Source organism: Vulpes vulpes, chromosome 15, assembly GCF_048418805.1.
Source record: "Vulpes vulpes isolate BD-2025 chromosome 15, VulVul3, whole genome shotgun sequence".
NCBI classification, from domain to species: Eukaryota; Metazoa; Chordata; class Mammalia; order Carnivora; family Canidae; genus Vulpes; species Vulpes vulpes.
The window spans coordinates 112286097-112301572 of NC_132794.1; the positions used below are offsets into that span (position 1 = coordinate 112286097).

The 15476-nt window shown below is 38.4% G+C and overlaps 1 protein-coding gene across 4 annotated transcripts in view; it reads left to right on the forward strand.

Moving 5' to 3' along the window:
• The window catches only part of EDRF1 (erythroid differentiation regulatory factor 1), a 41515-nt gene that overhangs the window by 11046 nt on the left and 14993 nt on the right, over nucleotides 1-15476 (forward strand). For all 4 annotated transcript variants that reach the window (XM_026010683.2, XM_026010684.2, XM_026010685.2 and 1 more), the window contains 10 exons: nucleotides 2306-2453; nucleotides 2530-2638; nucleotides 2921-3032; nucleotides 4622-4882; nucleotides 7279-7350; nucleotides 7626-7776; nucleotides 9788-9976; nucleotides 10326-10526; nucleotides 11946-12164; nucleotides 13903-14126. In XM_026010683.2, coding sequence (XP_025866468.1) covers nucleotides 2306-2453; nucleotides 2530-2638; nucleotides 2921-3032; nucleotides 4622-4882; nucleotides 7279-7350; nucleotides 7626-7776; nucleotides 9788-9976; nucleotides 10326-10526; nucleotides 11946-12164; nucleotides 13903-14126 — 1686 coding nt within the window. The remainder of the gene's footprint in view (nucleotides 1-2305; nucleotides 2454-2529; nucleotides 2639-2920; nucleotides 3033-4621; nucleotides 4883-7278; nucleotides 7351-7625; nucleotides 7777-9787; nucleotides 9977-10325; nucleotides 10527-11945; nucleotides 12165-13902; nucleotides 14127-15476) is intronic.

The window sequence follows — 15476 nt, forward strand, 5'->3', positions numbered from 1 at the left end:
GGAAGGTCATAAATATATTGAAGCCTGCATTTTTAGCTCTAGAACTCTGATTTTAATACCAGGCATTCATAGTAATTAATTACCTAAAAGTGTCTATAGAGTGGAGGTATCCATTCAGTATACAGATATGTAGTAGTCTTAGAGCAAGGCTACAGCAATAATGTGTGAAGTCATCGGTTATATAGCATATTGAAATTGAGCTTGTTCTATTTGTGAGGCACCTTATCCTCATTATAAATGTGAGGGGAAAACAAAGAATAAAGTTTAGTCGCTACCCAGAAAGGTAAAATACTAATGGGAAATGACAGAGTGCAAAGAGAAAGATAGGAGATTATTTGTGAGACGTGTAGTACACCCCAACTACGAAAGTCTGAGTGATCTGGGAAGGTAAGATCATATCTGTCTTTATCTGAAAGAGACTTCTCAAGAAGTGGCCTCCAAAAACAGGTGAATGTTTTACACTAAAAGACTAGTGTGAGTGAAGGGATAACGGATCTCCAGCAAGGTGACAGAGGATTCATTTAACAGAATAACAAATAGATTAGAAAACCTGAGGTCAAATAATGGAGAGTCTAGGATGCTGAGCTAAGGAGTGTGGGCTGAGTTTGGTTAGTAATCTGTAATCTGTGAAGGCTTTGCATCTGGGAGGTGAAATTTGTCATGTTGGACTCTTAGTTTGGAGATGGCACGTAGGACAGGCATGGAGGGCTCGGAGACAAAAAGACTGCTGGAGCTTAGCACTATATCTACAAGTAACATGATGGACTTAGACTGTAGAGGAAATACTAAGAATTGACAGTGATAAGAGCTAGCATTTATTGAGTGCTTGTTTTGTTCTAGATACTTTGCTACCGTTTTACATGCATTACTTACTCGATCTTTTTAGCTGCTTGAATACCATTATTCCCTTTTGATGAAGAGGGAAATTTGAGCATCAGAGAGCTCAAGTGAGTTGCCCAGGGCCATATTGCTAGTAAGTGGTGATGCCAGTATTTGAATCTGTATCTGGTTGAGGCCCTATGCTTCTAACCATTGTATCCAGCCCAGTGATTGTAAACTTCTAGTGTCTATCACAGTCACTCTTGATCAAGGACACATATACACGCACACTTGCTCGGCTCCCTGGTACATCAGGATAGGTGGGATCTGTGTATCTATCAAAGAAAAAAAAAAAAAAAAAAGAAAGCTTTATAGATGATTCTGATTTGCACTCTTGGTTGGGAAGCACTGTTGTAAACATTACCCTAAACAGCATTTAATGAGAGGCTGTGGCTGGAGAGGGTGGGACTTCCAGGGTCTAGGGTCTAAAAGAGCAGTGGTATCATTACTTGAGATGGAGACATTGAACTGGTAAGGCAGGGAAAGGTGATCTGTCTTCATCATCTGCTCCATTTGAAGAAAGCATTGAAATGTCCATGAGCATTTTGAAGTTGTAGGCATGGAGAAGATGAAGCTAGAGAAATAACCTGAGGGGCCATCTGCCTGGATACTGTTGGACGTCATTACCATGGAAATCTATTCTACTCAGACATTGGAGCCATTCCCCATGTGGGTTGAAAGGGCAGAGGGGCCCAGATAGTACAGTATAAAATCCAGGAGGAGTGATTTAAGGAAGGAAATTATGACTTGGGGCTGTAGATGAGCCAATAAGGATGAAAATTCACCTTAGGAGACTGGTCTTATTTTCCAGTAGATTTGGAGTTTCTTAGAGTTTTCAGAAAATGTGAGAGGTGTTTAGGGAAGTGTGAACAGAAGACAAGCTAGAAAAAAACTGGAGCCTCAAAAGTACTGGCAGTGGTGTCCTTGTGGCCTCTGCTCTAGCTGCTGCCTCTAGTCCCCATCTCCAGTTCTATAAAGGAGTCGAGTCTGTAGCCCAAGGGAAGAGTAGTGTCTACCGGAGAGACTTGCCCGGTGAGGCTAGTGTCTGGGAGGAAGAGCATGCTGGGTGAATTCTGCCCTCATCTACCATCTTCGTGGATGAAAACCACCAGGAAAATAGAAGGGCGTGTATGCCATGCGCTGCTCTGCAGGAGAACAGAAGTAGGACCGTGCCTAAATCTGTGGTTCCAAATTGGTGGAGATTCTCTCTTGAGACTTATTTCTGTGCTAAGCCTACAGAATGGCTGACATGTGGGTCAGACTCCTCTGGAATATTGGAGCAATAAAAAAGATCAAAAACCAGCGGTTTAAGCTCTTCTGGGCTGCATAGCTCTCTGATGGCAGGATTTCTGTATTTGGTTCCATTTTAATAAAAGGATTGCTGCCTAGGTTTTCTCTGAAACTGCATTCGGTCTATGTTTTACAGAAGTATGAAATGATAAAAACTGAAGAGATTCCCAATTTGGAAAACTCGAACTTTTCTACGAAAGTCATAAAAGACATTGCACAGAATATTTTATCATTTCTAAAATCAAACTGTACCAAAGAAGGACATACCTATTGGCTATTTAAAGGTAAATCCCTTCTTGAATGAACAGTAATAATTGATATCAGTGGCTCTGGTGAACTGAGTTTTGTTTTTGTTTTCAGCAAGTGGCAGTGATATAGTGAAGCTCTATGATCTCACTACTCTTTGTGAAGAAACTGAAGACAAGTACCAGAATCCATTCACAATGCCGGTGGCTATTCTCTTATATAAGTGAGTGCTTGAAGAAGTAGCCTTATTGAAAATTTTTAAGTGTACAGCCACACTATCCAGGTCAAGGCACATTTTACATTTCTGTGGCTTAAGAAACAAAGTGTGTGTATATGTATACAGGCCGTACAAAGTCAACTTGGGGGAGAGTAAATACTATATTTAAAAATATGGTATTGTTTCTTATATGTCTTATTCTATGGGAAGGTAAGAAGAGCATGCTTATACTTGAGTCTCGTAGAGAATGAAGAATGGGGTGTAAAGTTGATATAAACATTTTTTTAGGGTTGCTTGCAACATGATGATGAAGAAGAATCAGAATAAGAAACACTATGGGACCATTAGAACATTGCTTCTTAATTGTGTTAAATTGTTGGACAAAAGCAGACATCCTCAAGTAAGATTAATATTTATATACTCTTTAAAAATATTCTAGCATTCTGAAAAAAATAAAAGTATCCTAGCATTCTGAAAGATTGTTGCCTAGACTTTAAAGCCATTTAATTCATGCCTTATTTGTTATGGTAACTGATAACCACATGTGGCTGTCGAGCACTTAAAATGTGCTTAATCCATGAAAAAAAAATGTACTTAATCTGAATTGAAGTTGCTTTAAATGTAAACTACACATTAAGTTTTGAAGGTTGGGGGATCCCTGGGTGACACGGCGGTTTGGCACCTGCCTTTGGCCCAGGGCGCGATCCTGGAGTCCCAGGATCGAGTCCCGTGTTAGGCTCCCAGCATGGAGCCTGCTTCTCCCTCTGCCTGTGTCTCTGCCTCTCTCTCTCTTTCTCTCTCTCTATCGTGAATAAATAAATAAAATCTTTAAAAAAAAAAAATTTGAAGGTTGTGTGTACACATTGCATGTTGAAATGATAATATTTTGTGTTACTGAACCAATTTATTAAAATTAATTTCACCGGACTTTTTATAATTTAGCCACAAGAAATTCAGAATTTCCTATGTGGCTGGCTGACACTACATTTCTTTTGGATAACACTATTCTCTCATTTTAGAACTCATGTAATTTTAACAGTGCTGCTGTTATTTTCCTTTAACACTTCTAAAAGGTGGAAAAGTATTTTAGAATATTTTTTTTAAAGATCCATTTACACAAATGGATGTTAACACTTTGTTGTATAAATAAGGTTCACTCTCTGTACCCTTCAGTACATAAAAGCATCTCTTAAAATAATCTTCTAGTCACATGCCGCATGATTTTACCACTCTTACCCTCAGTTGTTTGAGTCTGACAGCCACTTTTTGGTGTAATGCTGGTTGAATCCTGTTTATATTAGGAAAGGCATGTAGCATATGCAATGTTTTTTTAAAGATTCAAGTTAATTTTAATTGTAGCCATATCCAGTTGGATATATAAGTTTATTTTGGAGACAGAAAACTTGATGATTGAGATCGTGGTGATTAGCAAAAACTGAATAGTTTATGTGAAAGTTAGGAAAAGGTGTTAAAACTATGGAATGTTTGTGATCAAGAATAAATAACAGATAATAGAGTAAATAATGATGGTATGTAAATACTCATTTTAATGAAGAGATGCCGGGGTAGACTTTTCCTTCGTGAAGCTGGTGGGGCTTTTCCCCCCTGGAACCAAAGAACATGCAATAAATATTAGTTGCTTATTAGACCCTTATTAAAGAGAAATTCTGGTTTCTCAGCTAATATGGAGTGTTATCTTGCTAATATTTTAGTTATGACACTCTGAAAACTTTTGTCTCCGGTTGCCACCATTTTTTAAAGACAGAGGGCTGGAGATGGAATAATTACAGGAAATAAGCATATCAACCCATGAAGATTTTATGGAGAGCCTTCAAAGCATTGAGAACTTTGATTTGTTCTTTGTGTAACAGTGTGGAAATAGCCTCTTTGAAGACCTCCTAAAATTTGTTAGTACATTAGTAAAATTCATGCCACTTTAGAATGCTCAGTTTTGATGACAATCACATGTATTTCTTTTTTTTTTATAAGATTATTGCTTCAGCCAATTACATGCTTTCAGAACTTTTTCAATTAGATGAACCTAAAAAAGAAGAAAGTTCAGAATCTCCTTTAAATGAGAATTCTGATGAAAGTTACAGTGAAGAGGAGGAAGAGATGCCAGACAGCGATGAAAATGGATCCTATAGCACCAGTTCTGATCCCTCGGATGATAACAAAGCAGTAGCTATTATTAAGTCTGTTGGAGAATTGTCAGTTCCAGAAAAATACAAATCCATTCATCAAATCCGAGTAAGCATGGTAAAATTGTTTTCAAGTTTTATAAGTGGAAAAACAGTTATTAATTGAATACAACTAGCCTCTCAAAAGATGGCTTTACTGGGGTACCTGGATGGCGCATTTGGTTAAGCATACAATTCTCGGTTTCAGTTCAGGTCATGATTTCAGGGTCCTGAGATCAAATCCTGTGTCAGGCTCCATGCTCAGCTCAGAGTCGGCTTCAGATTCTCTCTCCCTCTTCCTCTGCCCCTCCGTTGTGTGTGCTCTTGCACATGTGCTCGCTTTCTCTCTCTCTCTCTCTCTCTCTCTCTCTCTCTCTCTCTCTGTCAAAAAAAAAAAAAAAAATTAGTAATGATTCTTCATAGTCCAGGGCCTAGTAATCATTAGCTTTATGAATACGAAAACCTGTTTTATAATTACCCCAGGGTAGCTGATCCATGTGCAAGCCAGTGGTAGACAACATATAAACCATACATCAATATATTAATTTTTATGTGATTTTCTTTTGCAGTGACCAGTGTATAATCCTGTCTCTTCACCAGGGTATTCATTCTCAGTTTATAGGTTGCTGGGATACTGAACGTGTAGATTGCTTGGTGAACATAGAATGAGCATAGAAAATGGGGTGGCTTGTTGATCCATTTGTGGGGAAGCCAGTACCTTATCCCAGTGCTATTGCAGTGACTGGGCCTTATCAGCTACATTAGTCCTATCTCTGGTCTTGTCAAGGTCAGATAGACTCTAACAACTTCCTACCCTTTAAGTTCTGTTGACATGGATTGCATTGACTATCCTACCATTGGTCTTTTTCCAGAAAGTAGAATTAAGTTTCAGTTCCCTAAATCCTAATTACTTTCCAGTCCTACCTGCCTGTGATCAGATCTAAATCAGCCTTAAAAGACTGACTGTTCCCAGCACTGAAATACAGTCATATATACAAATAATCTCTTAACGTAAGCTCGGGGTTTAGCTTTCAGACAGAGACCTTATATCCAGATAGGTTTTTAGAGGACACCTCTCTGTCACCCTTAAACATTACCTGTCTTTTTGACTCTTCCTTCACTTTCCCCTCTCATTTACCAGAGCCACTTGCCTTTTTTCCTGCCTCAGGCTCATCAAGATCATGCCCATCTTGAGGAGGCATCTGCTGTTGCTTCTGCTTGGCCCATCCCAATTTTCATGGCTGCCTTTTTTAAGCCTTGTGTCTTAATGGAAATGCCCCTCCTTCCAAAGATCTTTCCTGATCACTCTAGCCAAAGGATGCTACGTTTTCATCTCCTTCATGGAGATCATAACATGTATCTGAAGTTTGTGTTTTTTCCCTTCATAGAAACAGAAGTTCCCTTCATGTATGGACATTCTTTAATCTCCCATGTGTAGAAGTTTAATGGGTGCTTGGGAAATATTTTAAATGACTACAGGAAAAGTTCTTAACTGTCCATCTGAGTTTTAGTGCACTTTCAGCTTGAACCCCACAGTGGAATTTTTTTTAATGTTTTTCTGATTATAAACAAAATTACTGATGGCAAAACTTCTGTGTATTCAGGGAACTGCATCATAACACAAGGCCCTAGATTTATGGGGCAAGTAGATGACAAAGACATAGTAGTATGTAGTTTATAGTTTTGTTGTGGGTTTTTTTTTTTCTTTACAGATAACAGCACTTTTATTAATATCTGAAGCACTAAAATAATGCAGTCTTAGGATTCATATAAACAGGTCTTTAGTTAGCTTCACCTAATACATGTACTTCTGAAAGTATAGTCAGCATGGCTTCAGCATCTCATTTCCAGCTCAATGACTTTGTCCATGGACAGGTTACTTAACATCTATGATTGATGCAAAATGGGAAGAGTCATCCTGGCCTTGCAGGATTCACCGAAAATGAAATGCCTCACAGAGGCCCTTACACATAAGATCACTTAGTAGATGTAGGTTTACTGGTTCTGCTCATAATTAAACATATAATTTGTACAATGAGACCATTGGTGATAATTAACTAACGTAGTGCTAAATTGATGATACTGTTAACTGTGTGTTACCAAGTATCAGTGCTAATTAGGGATTAAACTCACCCATTAGATTAGATATACATTTACCTAAAACATTACTCACATTTTTGCTTTTTTCTTGCTATAATAAAATTATTTTTAAAATTTAAGAATTTCAAGTAACATATACTTTGGAAGATCTTTTTATTAGGCAAGGTTTTTGTTGATGCTTATGGCAATTTTATCTGCAATTAAAGCTGTACATTTATCTTAGTGCCTGTTACCTCATGAAACTGAATACACAAGCAAATTTTGAAATTATTGATGTGTAGAATTTTGATAATTCTTGGGAGCTGAGAGCTGTGGAATTTGTCATATGGGCAGCATATTAATCATTTTAAATGTTTGTTTCTAAAGCCCAGTTGCACATTTCCAGTCTGCCATGACACAGAGGAGCGCTGTAGACTTGTGCTTAGCTATGTTCTGGAGGTATGTCTTAATTTTGCCTTCGTCGTTTCAGTAAACTTGTACTTGGTATGCACATAGCTCTTGTTTATCGGTGTCTGAACGTTACTCTGAATGATACTCTGCTCTTTTCTTTTTAAGCAGAAAGTGAAAATTAGTTTTTCCCTTTCAAGTAAAATGTAGTCCTTTCAAGTCTGTTTTCAAAATTTAAATTCTCCTAAATATGTTCAGTGCCTTATATTTAGTTTCTAGTTGACCTTCAGTTGTGTGTATAGTAAATGTTTCTCCCTTTTTTAAAGGGGTTAAAATCTGTGGATAGCAGCATTAAAAAAGAAAGCGACCTTCCTGCAGCTGACCCCAACACTCCAATCCCATTAAAATATGAAGATGAATCCACAAGAGGGGGTCCTGAGGGCCTGGAAAAGCAGATGGCCTTGTTTTTGGACAAAAGTAAGTTGAATTGATGTGCAAATAGGGATTTTTCTATAGAATAGTATACTAGTCCTTTATCAACAGCAGACATGTCAATTAAGGCATTCATTGAAAGGAATTCAGGATAAGGATATCCTGTGAATGGAAAGTAGCGGAAAATACAGTTTCATTCAAAATATAAAACAAAGGATAATTTTGACCCTTTATAGCTATTCCTAATAAATTCCGCTTCTTCCAGTTTCCTGGAGTGAGGAGCTAATGCCTTCAGCTCAGTAGGGTTCTCGTAAGAAATTACTGCTTCAGTGAAAGCAGTGGAGTGTTTAAGAGCAGATTTTGGAACCAAACTGCCTAGCTTCAGATCTTGGCTTTGCTAGGGCAAGTTCCACTTTTCTGAGCCTTGTGATTTTTTTTTTTCTCTCTCTCTCTCAAAATGGAGACAATAGTACTTGCCTACTTTAAAGTTTCTTATATGGATTAAATGAATTAATATGTGTGTGAAGTGCTTAGAACAGTGCACATAATAAGCACCATAGGGTTGTTGGCTTTTGTTACCGAGTGGTCCTTGAGTAAGCTAGAAAGGTCACTTATAAATTGTCTGATATGTCCCTCAGGAAATCACTTCATGAAGAACATGTGGACTTTTTAAAAACCAGTTTTTAAAAAAATGCTTTGAAAACCTGTATGCTTGAAAGACCTTTCCTGACTTTTTTCTTTTCATGAACATAAGTTGTATGTGGGGGCAGGAAATTTACTGCCCTAGCATTTTATGTACTGTTTCCTATGTGCCAGGCTTGAGCCTTTATACAGTGAGGGGAACCAGGACTTGAGACATCTCTGCCTTTTTTATGGTATTTTTTTTTAATGCCTTTTCTCTTCCTTCATCCCCAACTCAGCTTTTGAAAATCCTGCTGATATTCAAGAGATTTATGCTTGCTCCATCTCTAGTCAGAATTGATCCCCTTACCACTTAGTCCTTGAGCACTTACTGAAACCTGCCTTATGTCACAGTTAGCTGTGTTGAATGGTCTTATGCACACCAGTACAGTTGTGAGCAAAAGTTGTGTCTAATTCATTTCTGGTGTTCTCACAATGCCTCACACACAGAAATTGCATACAATAGCAGAGGAAAAAAATACATGCACAATTAAAACCTAATAAAGATTGTAAGTACCTTTCATTGCTTTGAAAGATTCATGCTGTCACTGATCAGAAAATGAGAAATCTTGAGGTGGAAAGACTGGGGAGGGGGGACTCCCATAGCATTTTGTTGTTACCTATGTAGTTGCACTTAATAGATTTTCCAGTGGTTTGTGTTAGCAGCCTGTCTCTGCCTCTATTGTGAGATTTTTCCAAGGATGGAGAACTTAGAACTTCATGTCATAGTTTCTGGTGCTTAGCACAGTGCTTGGCACAAAAGGGATCATTTATTAGATGAAGAAGGTAGTAGTAGTCTGGATTTTAGATAGTGTTCCTGGTGGAGGAAACCATCCACTAGGGGAGATGGAAAAAATAGGCATCTCTATGGGCAACAAGCAGTAACTTGACTTTGGCTAATGGGCAGTAGGGGTGGAATACTGGGGGAGGAAGACAAAAATGTCACATAGCAAGTGGGCTAAGATGCTTAGGCAGGATTTAGTTAACAAGTAATGTGGAGTCATTTCAGTGTTCTAGAACAGGGGTTTCACCATAATTCAAGCTTATTTTAGGAAGGTAAATTTTCTGGCAGGTTGACACACAGCTGGAGAAAGGACATTCCTGTCATGGTTTCAGTTATGTCAGTGACCCTAAAAGAGAACGATGGTGTTAAAGGCAGCAGGAGGCCTTCAGAAATCCCTATGAGGGTCTGTTGAAACACTGCCATTTTACTCTGTTGTAAAGTAGTAAAGCACAGTATTTACTTGTCTTGTTGTAGCTGTAGTACCTAAGCCTGGACTGTTTCTATCAAGAAACAAATTATTTTCTTATAGTGAGACTTACATTCAAATAAAATGTGCTTTTTCTCCTGCCCTCCCCCCCCCCCCAATGTCAGTGGGCTCCCTTCAGAAGGGTAATTATTCCAGTCAATCTGGAATGATCCCTGGTTCTTGGCAACATAAAATGAAACTCCAGCTGATTCTCAAGTCATCAAAGGCCTATTATGTTTTGTCTGATGCTGCAATGAGTCTTCAGAAATACGGAAGAGCATTACGATACATTAAATTAGCCTTGCAGAGCCATGGTAAGTCATTGTAAATTAATACACTTAATTGGGAGGGGACATTGGGAGGGGAGTAGTAAAGGCACCAGAATCACAGTGAAATTTTACTCCTATGCTGTTGTAAAATTTAATTTTGAAATAATTTTTTTCTAGTCTTGAATGTGTTACTTAGTATTTTATTTTCTGCTTTGAGTGGTTATCTCTTCTTTTTGAAATATATGAAGCCATATAGGGTATCTGACATAACATGAACTTAGAATAGATACAGTGGTACATAGCTTTCAGCTAGTAACAAATTTTCTGAATATTCACTGTATCCATTAATTTTTAATACACTAGTGTTTTTGTCTTTCCCATCCATTCTACCTAGATACTTACTGCTGTCTCTGCACCAACATGCTTTCCGAAGTGCTACTGTTTCTGTCTCAGTATTTGACACTCTGCGGTGACATCCAACTAATGCTGGCCCAGAATGCAAACAACAGAGCAGCACATCTTGAAGAGTTTAATTATCAAACAAAAGAAGATCAGGAGATATTACACAGCCTCCACAGGGAGTCCAGTTGTCAAGGTATGCCTGTGAGACACAGCGTTCAATTCACATTGGGATTATTCCGTCCAGTGTATGTTTATTGGAGTATGTCCAGGAAAGTGGCAGAAATGTTAGTGTTTTGATATTGCAGTGTGTTACTCCCTTGATTTCTTAATTTTAAAATTGAGCATGATCTCTCATGTATTTGTATGTAAAATGGTTTTGAAATATTTTTTTAATTACTAATTATACAACTAGACTAAAGGAAAAATAAGCTCTCCTAGAGTTGTGTTGGCTTTGTACTTTTTTTTGTCTTTTCATGAGATTTTCCTAGGTGATTTTGTAATCAGCAAACCAAGCCATGATTTTCTTTTGAAAAAGAGTAACAGTTGGTAAAAGGGAATGAATTACCTTCTGAAGAGTTTCTGGGGGGCTCAGATCCAGAGATCATTTTTTAAAACTTAGTTCATAGCTGACTGTCTTACTGGATATTTTACTTTGTTTTGGAGTTGTCAGATTTTAAAACTAGGAAATAGGAGAAATCATCCACAGCGGCTTTATACTTAGTACAGTCATAAGCTCACTACAGTCAGGGCAGTAAATGAGCTACAAAATCATCTTTGTAACATATCATGGCATTGTCGTATTTTGCTTTTAAAGCATTGATGTTATTTGATGTCCATCCATCTCTCTTACCATCTAGAGAAGTACATTGGGGAGGAATGGAGTATTTCCTCACTTTTGCTCTCTTTCTTCACCTTCTCTCCTTCTGAGTTTCTCAAATGATCATTTTATTTTCAGATACTCAGTGAGAAAATCTTCACTGTTTTTACTGCTTTCATCAAATTCGTTTCCTTTAAATCACTTCCTTGTGAGAGAGACATTGTCTCACATATGCCTGTGTTGTCAGCAGGAGTGCTCCTTTTTTTCCCCTCGAATTTGGGCCCTGTACCTAAGTTTATTCCAGTTCCACTAGATGATGCCATGTTTAAGTCTCTGAGAGCTTAGATAGCAGCAGCTTCTGTGAGGTAAACTGATAACGCAAACCATAACATACGTAAGTAGCCTCTAGTAGCAATTAGAGCTTTATTTTGAGAACTATTTCCATTAATTAAAAAAAAAAGTTTTACCTTGTATCAGTGAACAACTTTTAAGTCTGCACCTATCAGCAAGTGTACTTGATAAAATCCAGCTCATGGAAATTATTTGGTATTTTTAGTCAGGAAAATATTTCTTTTCTTTTCTTTTTCAAACAGTAATAGTCCAAGAAAATACAGTTTTCTAAATTAAAGGATATTTACTGTGAAACTTAAAATTTTAGTTGTATTGATTGAATCTTAGCAGGTTCATACCATTTTGGATTTATTCTACTGTCTTAAAAATATGAGATTATATGGATACTAAGGAGAATAAGGGTTCTCAGAACTCATGGTAATGTTTCCTGTTTTTTCTTTCAAGGATTTGCGTGGGCAACTGATTTGTCTACAGACTTAGAGAGTCAGCTTTCAGTTAGTTGTAAATGTTATGAAGCTGCTAATGAAATCTTGCAATTCAGTGACTTAAAAAGCCAGAACCCAGAACACTATGTACAAGTGTTGAAGAGAATGGGTAACATTAGAAATGAGATGGGCGTGTTTTACATGAATCAGGCTGCTGCACTGCAGAGCGAGAGAGTGGGTGAGTATCTCTTTGGAGTATTCTCTTCATTGCCACTTCTGTTAGAAAATCGTGCTGGTTTTATGATCTGAGCAAAGAATTGTGGCACTTTATGTAGAAAGGACTGCTCTGTTGAAGAATCTTTTATTAAGTTCTTAAGAAATAAAAACAGGAAAAAACACTTTTCTTTGAGATTCATCATTTCGTTGTCCTTCCTTCTTCATCTGATCAGTTCAGAAGTGAAATGCACAGCCAGCCTGTGCTAGGCTATTTCCTGGATATGTCATTGACTAAAACATAGTTCTCTTTCATGTCAGGAAGAGATAGAATTACAGATCTTTGGGGAGCTGGGCTGGCTCAGTAGAGCGGGCGACTCCTGATCTCAGGGTTGTGAGTTTGAGCCCCATGTTGGGTATAGAGATCACTTAAAAATAAAGTCTTAAAGTAAGAAATACAGATCTTTGAAAAATGCTATAAGCACAGATGCAGTAAAGTAGAAGAGGAGGAAAGAGGGGGAAAGGAGACATTTACTGATGTTGTGGGGTTTTTAGAGGGTTTGGGGGAAGAAGGTGTGGTTTCAGTAGATTGGTATGTGATGTACGATATCAATAGGCAGATATCGGAAAGATTGAGAAGGACTAGACATGCAGGGTCCAGGGGACAGTAAGAGTAGCAGCAGGTGGTCTTTTGTGATTTGGGCCTGTGTCAAGTTTGAGATCTGTGTGGACATGTGAGTGGAAGGTCTAGCTCAGTTGTTGACTAGAAACCTGTATTTAGAGCTGTTTGGGTTAGCAAGACATAGGCCGGGCAACACTCAGATGATGTGGGGAGGAGATGATTGAATCTATGAGAATGCTACAAATGTAAAGACCACCCAACCTGAGGAAGGAAAAGAGCTGTGGTAGAAAGGGGGACAGCAGGTAAGTTGAAGTGTGTGTGTTCCTGGTCATCTATGAACTGTGCTTGGGGACATGAAGATCATGCTTTTTAAAGTGTTTCATTATTATATATGTGTGTATGTGTGTATTTTTTTTAGTTGAGAAATAAGAACCTGGGCTTTTAAGGTGCCTCTGGAGGAGGAAGTCCGTGAAGGAGCTGCAAAGTGGTAGAAACCTAGGAGAATTAGATACAACACAGATCATACCTCTTACAGATCCGTGGGACAAGATGTTTTGAATCTTTATAAAATAGGGCTTTGCTCATGTTTTTGCTTGTTTTCATATCAGTCAGTTCATAGTGAAAGAGGGTATTACGTGAGTCTGCTCAGGCTGCCATAAAGAATATCACAGATGGGGTGGCTTAAACAGCAGAAATGGTATTTCTCACAAGTTGGAAGCTGGAAGCCCAGGATCAAGTGCCAGCAAGGTTGCGTTTTCCTGAAGCCTCTCTCTGTGGCTTGCAGATGGCTGCCTTCTTGCCGTGTTGTCCTTAACCTGGTTTTCTCTCTGTGTATGTCCCTGGTATGTTTCTCTTAGAAGAACACCAGTCATGTGGGATCAGGGCCCCATCTTAGGATCTCAGCTTTTAATTACCTCTTTAAAGGCCCTATCTTCAAATACCGTCACATTGGGGTTAGGGCCTCATCATAAATTTGAGGGGAGTGTGATGAGAGCAGGTCACTGCGATGGCTTCCTGTAGCCGGTTCCTTAGCCATCCTGTCCCTGTCCCCCTCCTCTCATCGATTCCGGGACACACGGGGTTGACAATGATGTCTGCTTACATGTGATTTTCTTTCTTTTTTTTTTTTTTTTTTGTGAAGTGAGCAAAAGTGTGTCTACTGCAGAACAACAGTTGTGGAAAAAAAGCTTTTCATGTTTTGAAAAAGGAATTCACAACTTTGAGTCAATTGATGATGCCACAAATGCTGCCCTTCTGTTGTGTAACACGGGGAGACTCATGCGGATTTGTGCACAGGCACACTGTGGTGCTGGGGACGAATTTAAGCGGGAATTCTCCCCAGAAGAAGGCTTGTATTATAATAAGGTAACATGCTTGCATGTTGAACCTCATACCTAATTGTCATTTATCTTTGCTACTGCACCATGAAAATATTTTAAAACTAATTAGAACTGTGGTGATGGCAGAGGAGACAGACAAAACACTTACTGTCTGACCGAAGGATGCTAAGAATTTAGTATTGAAGGTGGCATATTGAAAAGATGACTTCACTTAATCGTGTTGGCGTAAGCAGAGAAGACATCAGGTGGATTAAAGGCTGACGTGGAGAAGGATAACAGAAAGTGCAGAAAGTGGAGGAGGAGCTTCATGTGATGAGACGGGACAGGACTTTCCAGCATGACACAAATAGGCAGGAATCACAGTAAATGACGGATACATTTAAATGTGTAAAAATAACGATTTTCAAATGCACAACAGAAAGCAAAATCAAAAAGCAAACCCCAATCTAGTGAAAATAGTTATAACCTAGGACAGATCAGAGGTTGATAAACCCTTCATATATAAAGAATCATTGAAGACAGGGGCACCTGGCTGGTTCAGTTGTAGAACACATGACTCTTGGTCTTGGTATTGTGAGTTCGAGCCCCATGTTGGGCGTGGTACTTACTTTAAGAACAAGTAAATAAAACAAAATAAGATAATCACTGAAAATAAACTGTCCCAGTAGGAAGAAAAGGCAAATATTGGGGGGAGGGTACAGGGAAGGACAGAGGGGAAGGGAGTTGACATACAGAGCCCAACACGGGGCTCAGTCTCACGACCCTGAGATCATGACTTGAGCCGAAACCAAGAGTTGGACACTTCTCCAACTGAACCACTTGGTGCCCCATGGCATGGGAAATTTTAAAATAAAAGTGACCTTGTTAGAGATTTTCTTTTATTAAATTCACAGATACACAGGAAAAAAAATGTAGATAGATACAGATAAGAAATGTAGAAATTATTGCTGGGTGATGGAATTGAATGTGATTTTATTTACTTAAATATAGTGGCCATGCCTTTCAGGCTGCAGGTGGTAGAACATGGAAGAGATTGCTGCTTTTTACACTCAGATCCAGCAATTTTTTATCCTTAGGCTCATCAATTTTTTTCTATCTTACTAGTTATATAAACAAATTTTCATTTAGAAAGGAAAAATAAACGGAAGTGCATCTTCATGAATGAGCATGAGTCAGCACTAAGGCTTATGCTGGTCTTAACTGTGGGCATGTGGAGTGACATACAGTCCATTTTAAATGGCTTTTCTCATGAAAGTTTCATTGTTAGGGTTTTTTCCTTTCTTCACAATACTGCCCCTCTGTAAATTGTTCCCACATCAAATTAACATCTGGGTGATTTTAAAGTATTTATTTTCATATGCTGTTGGAATAGATT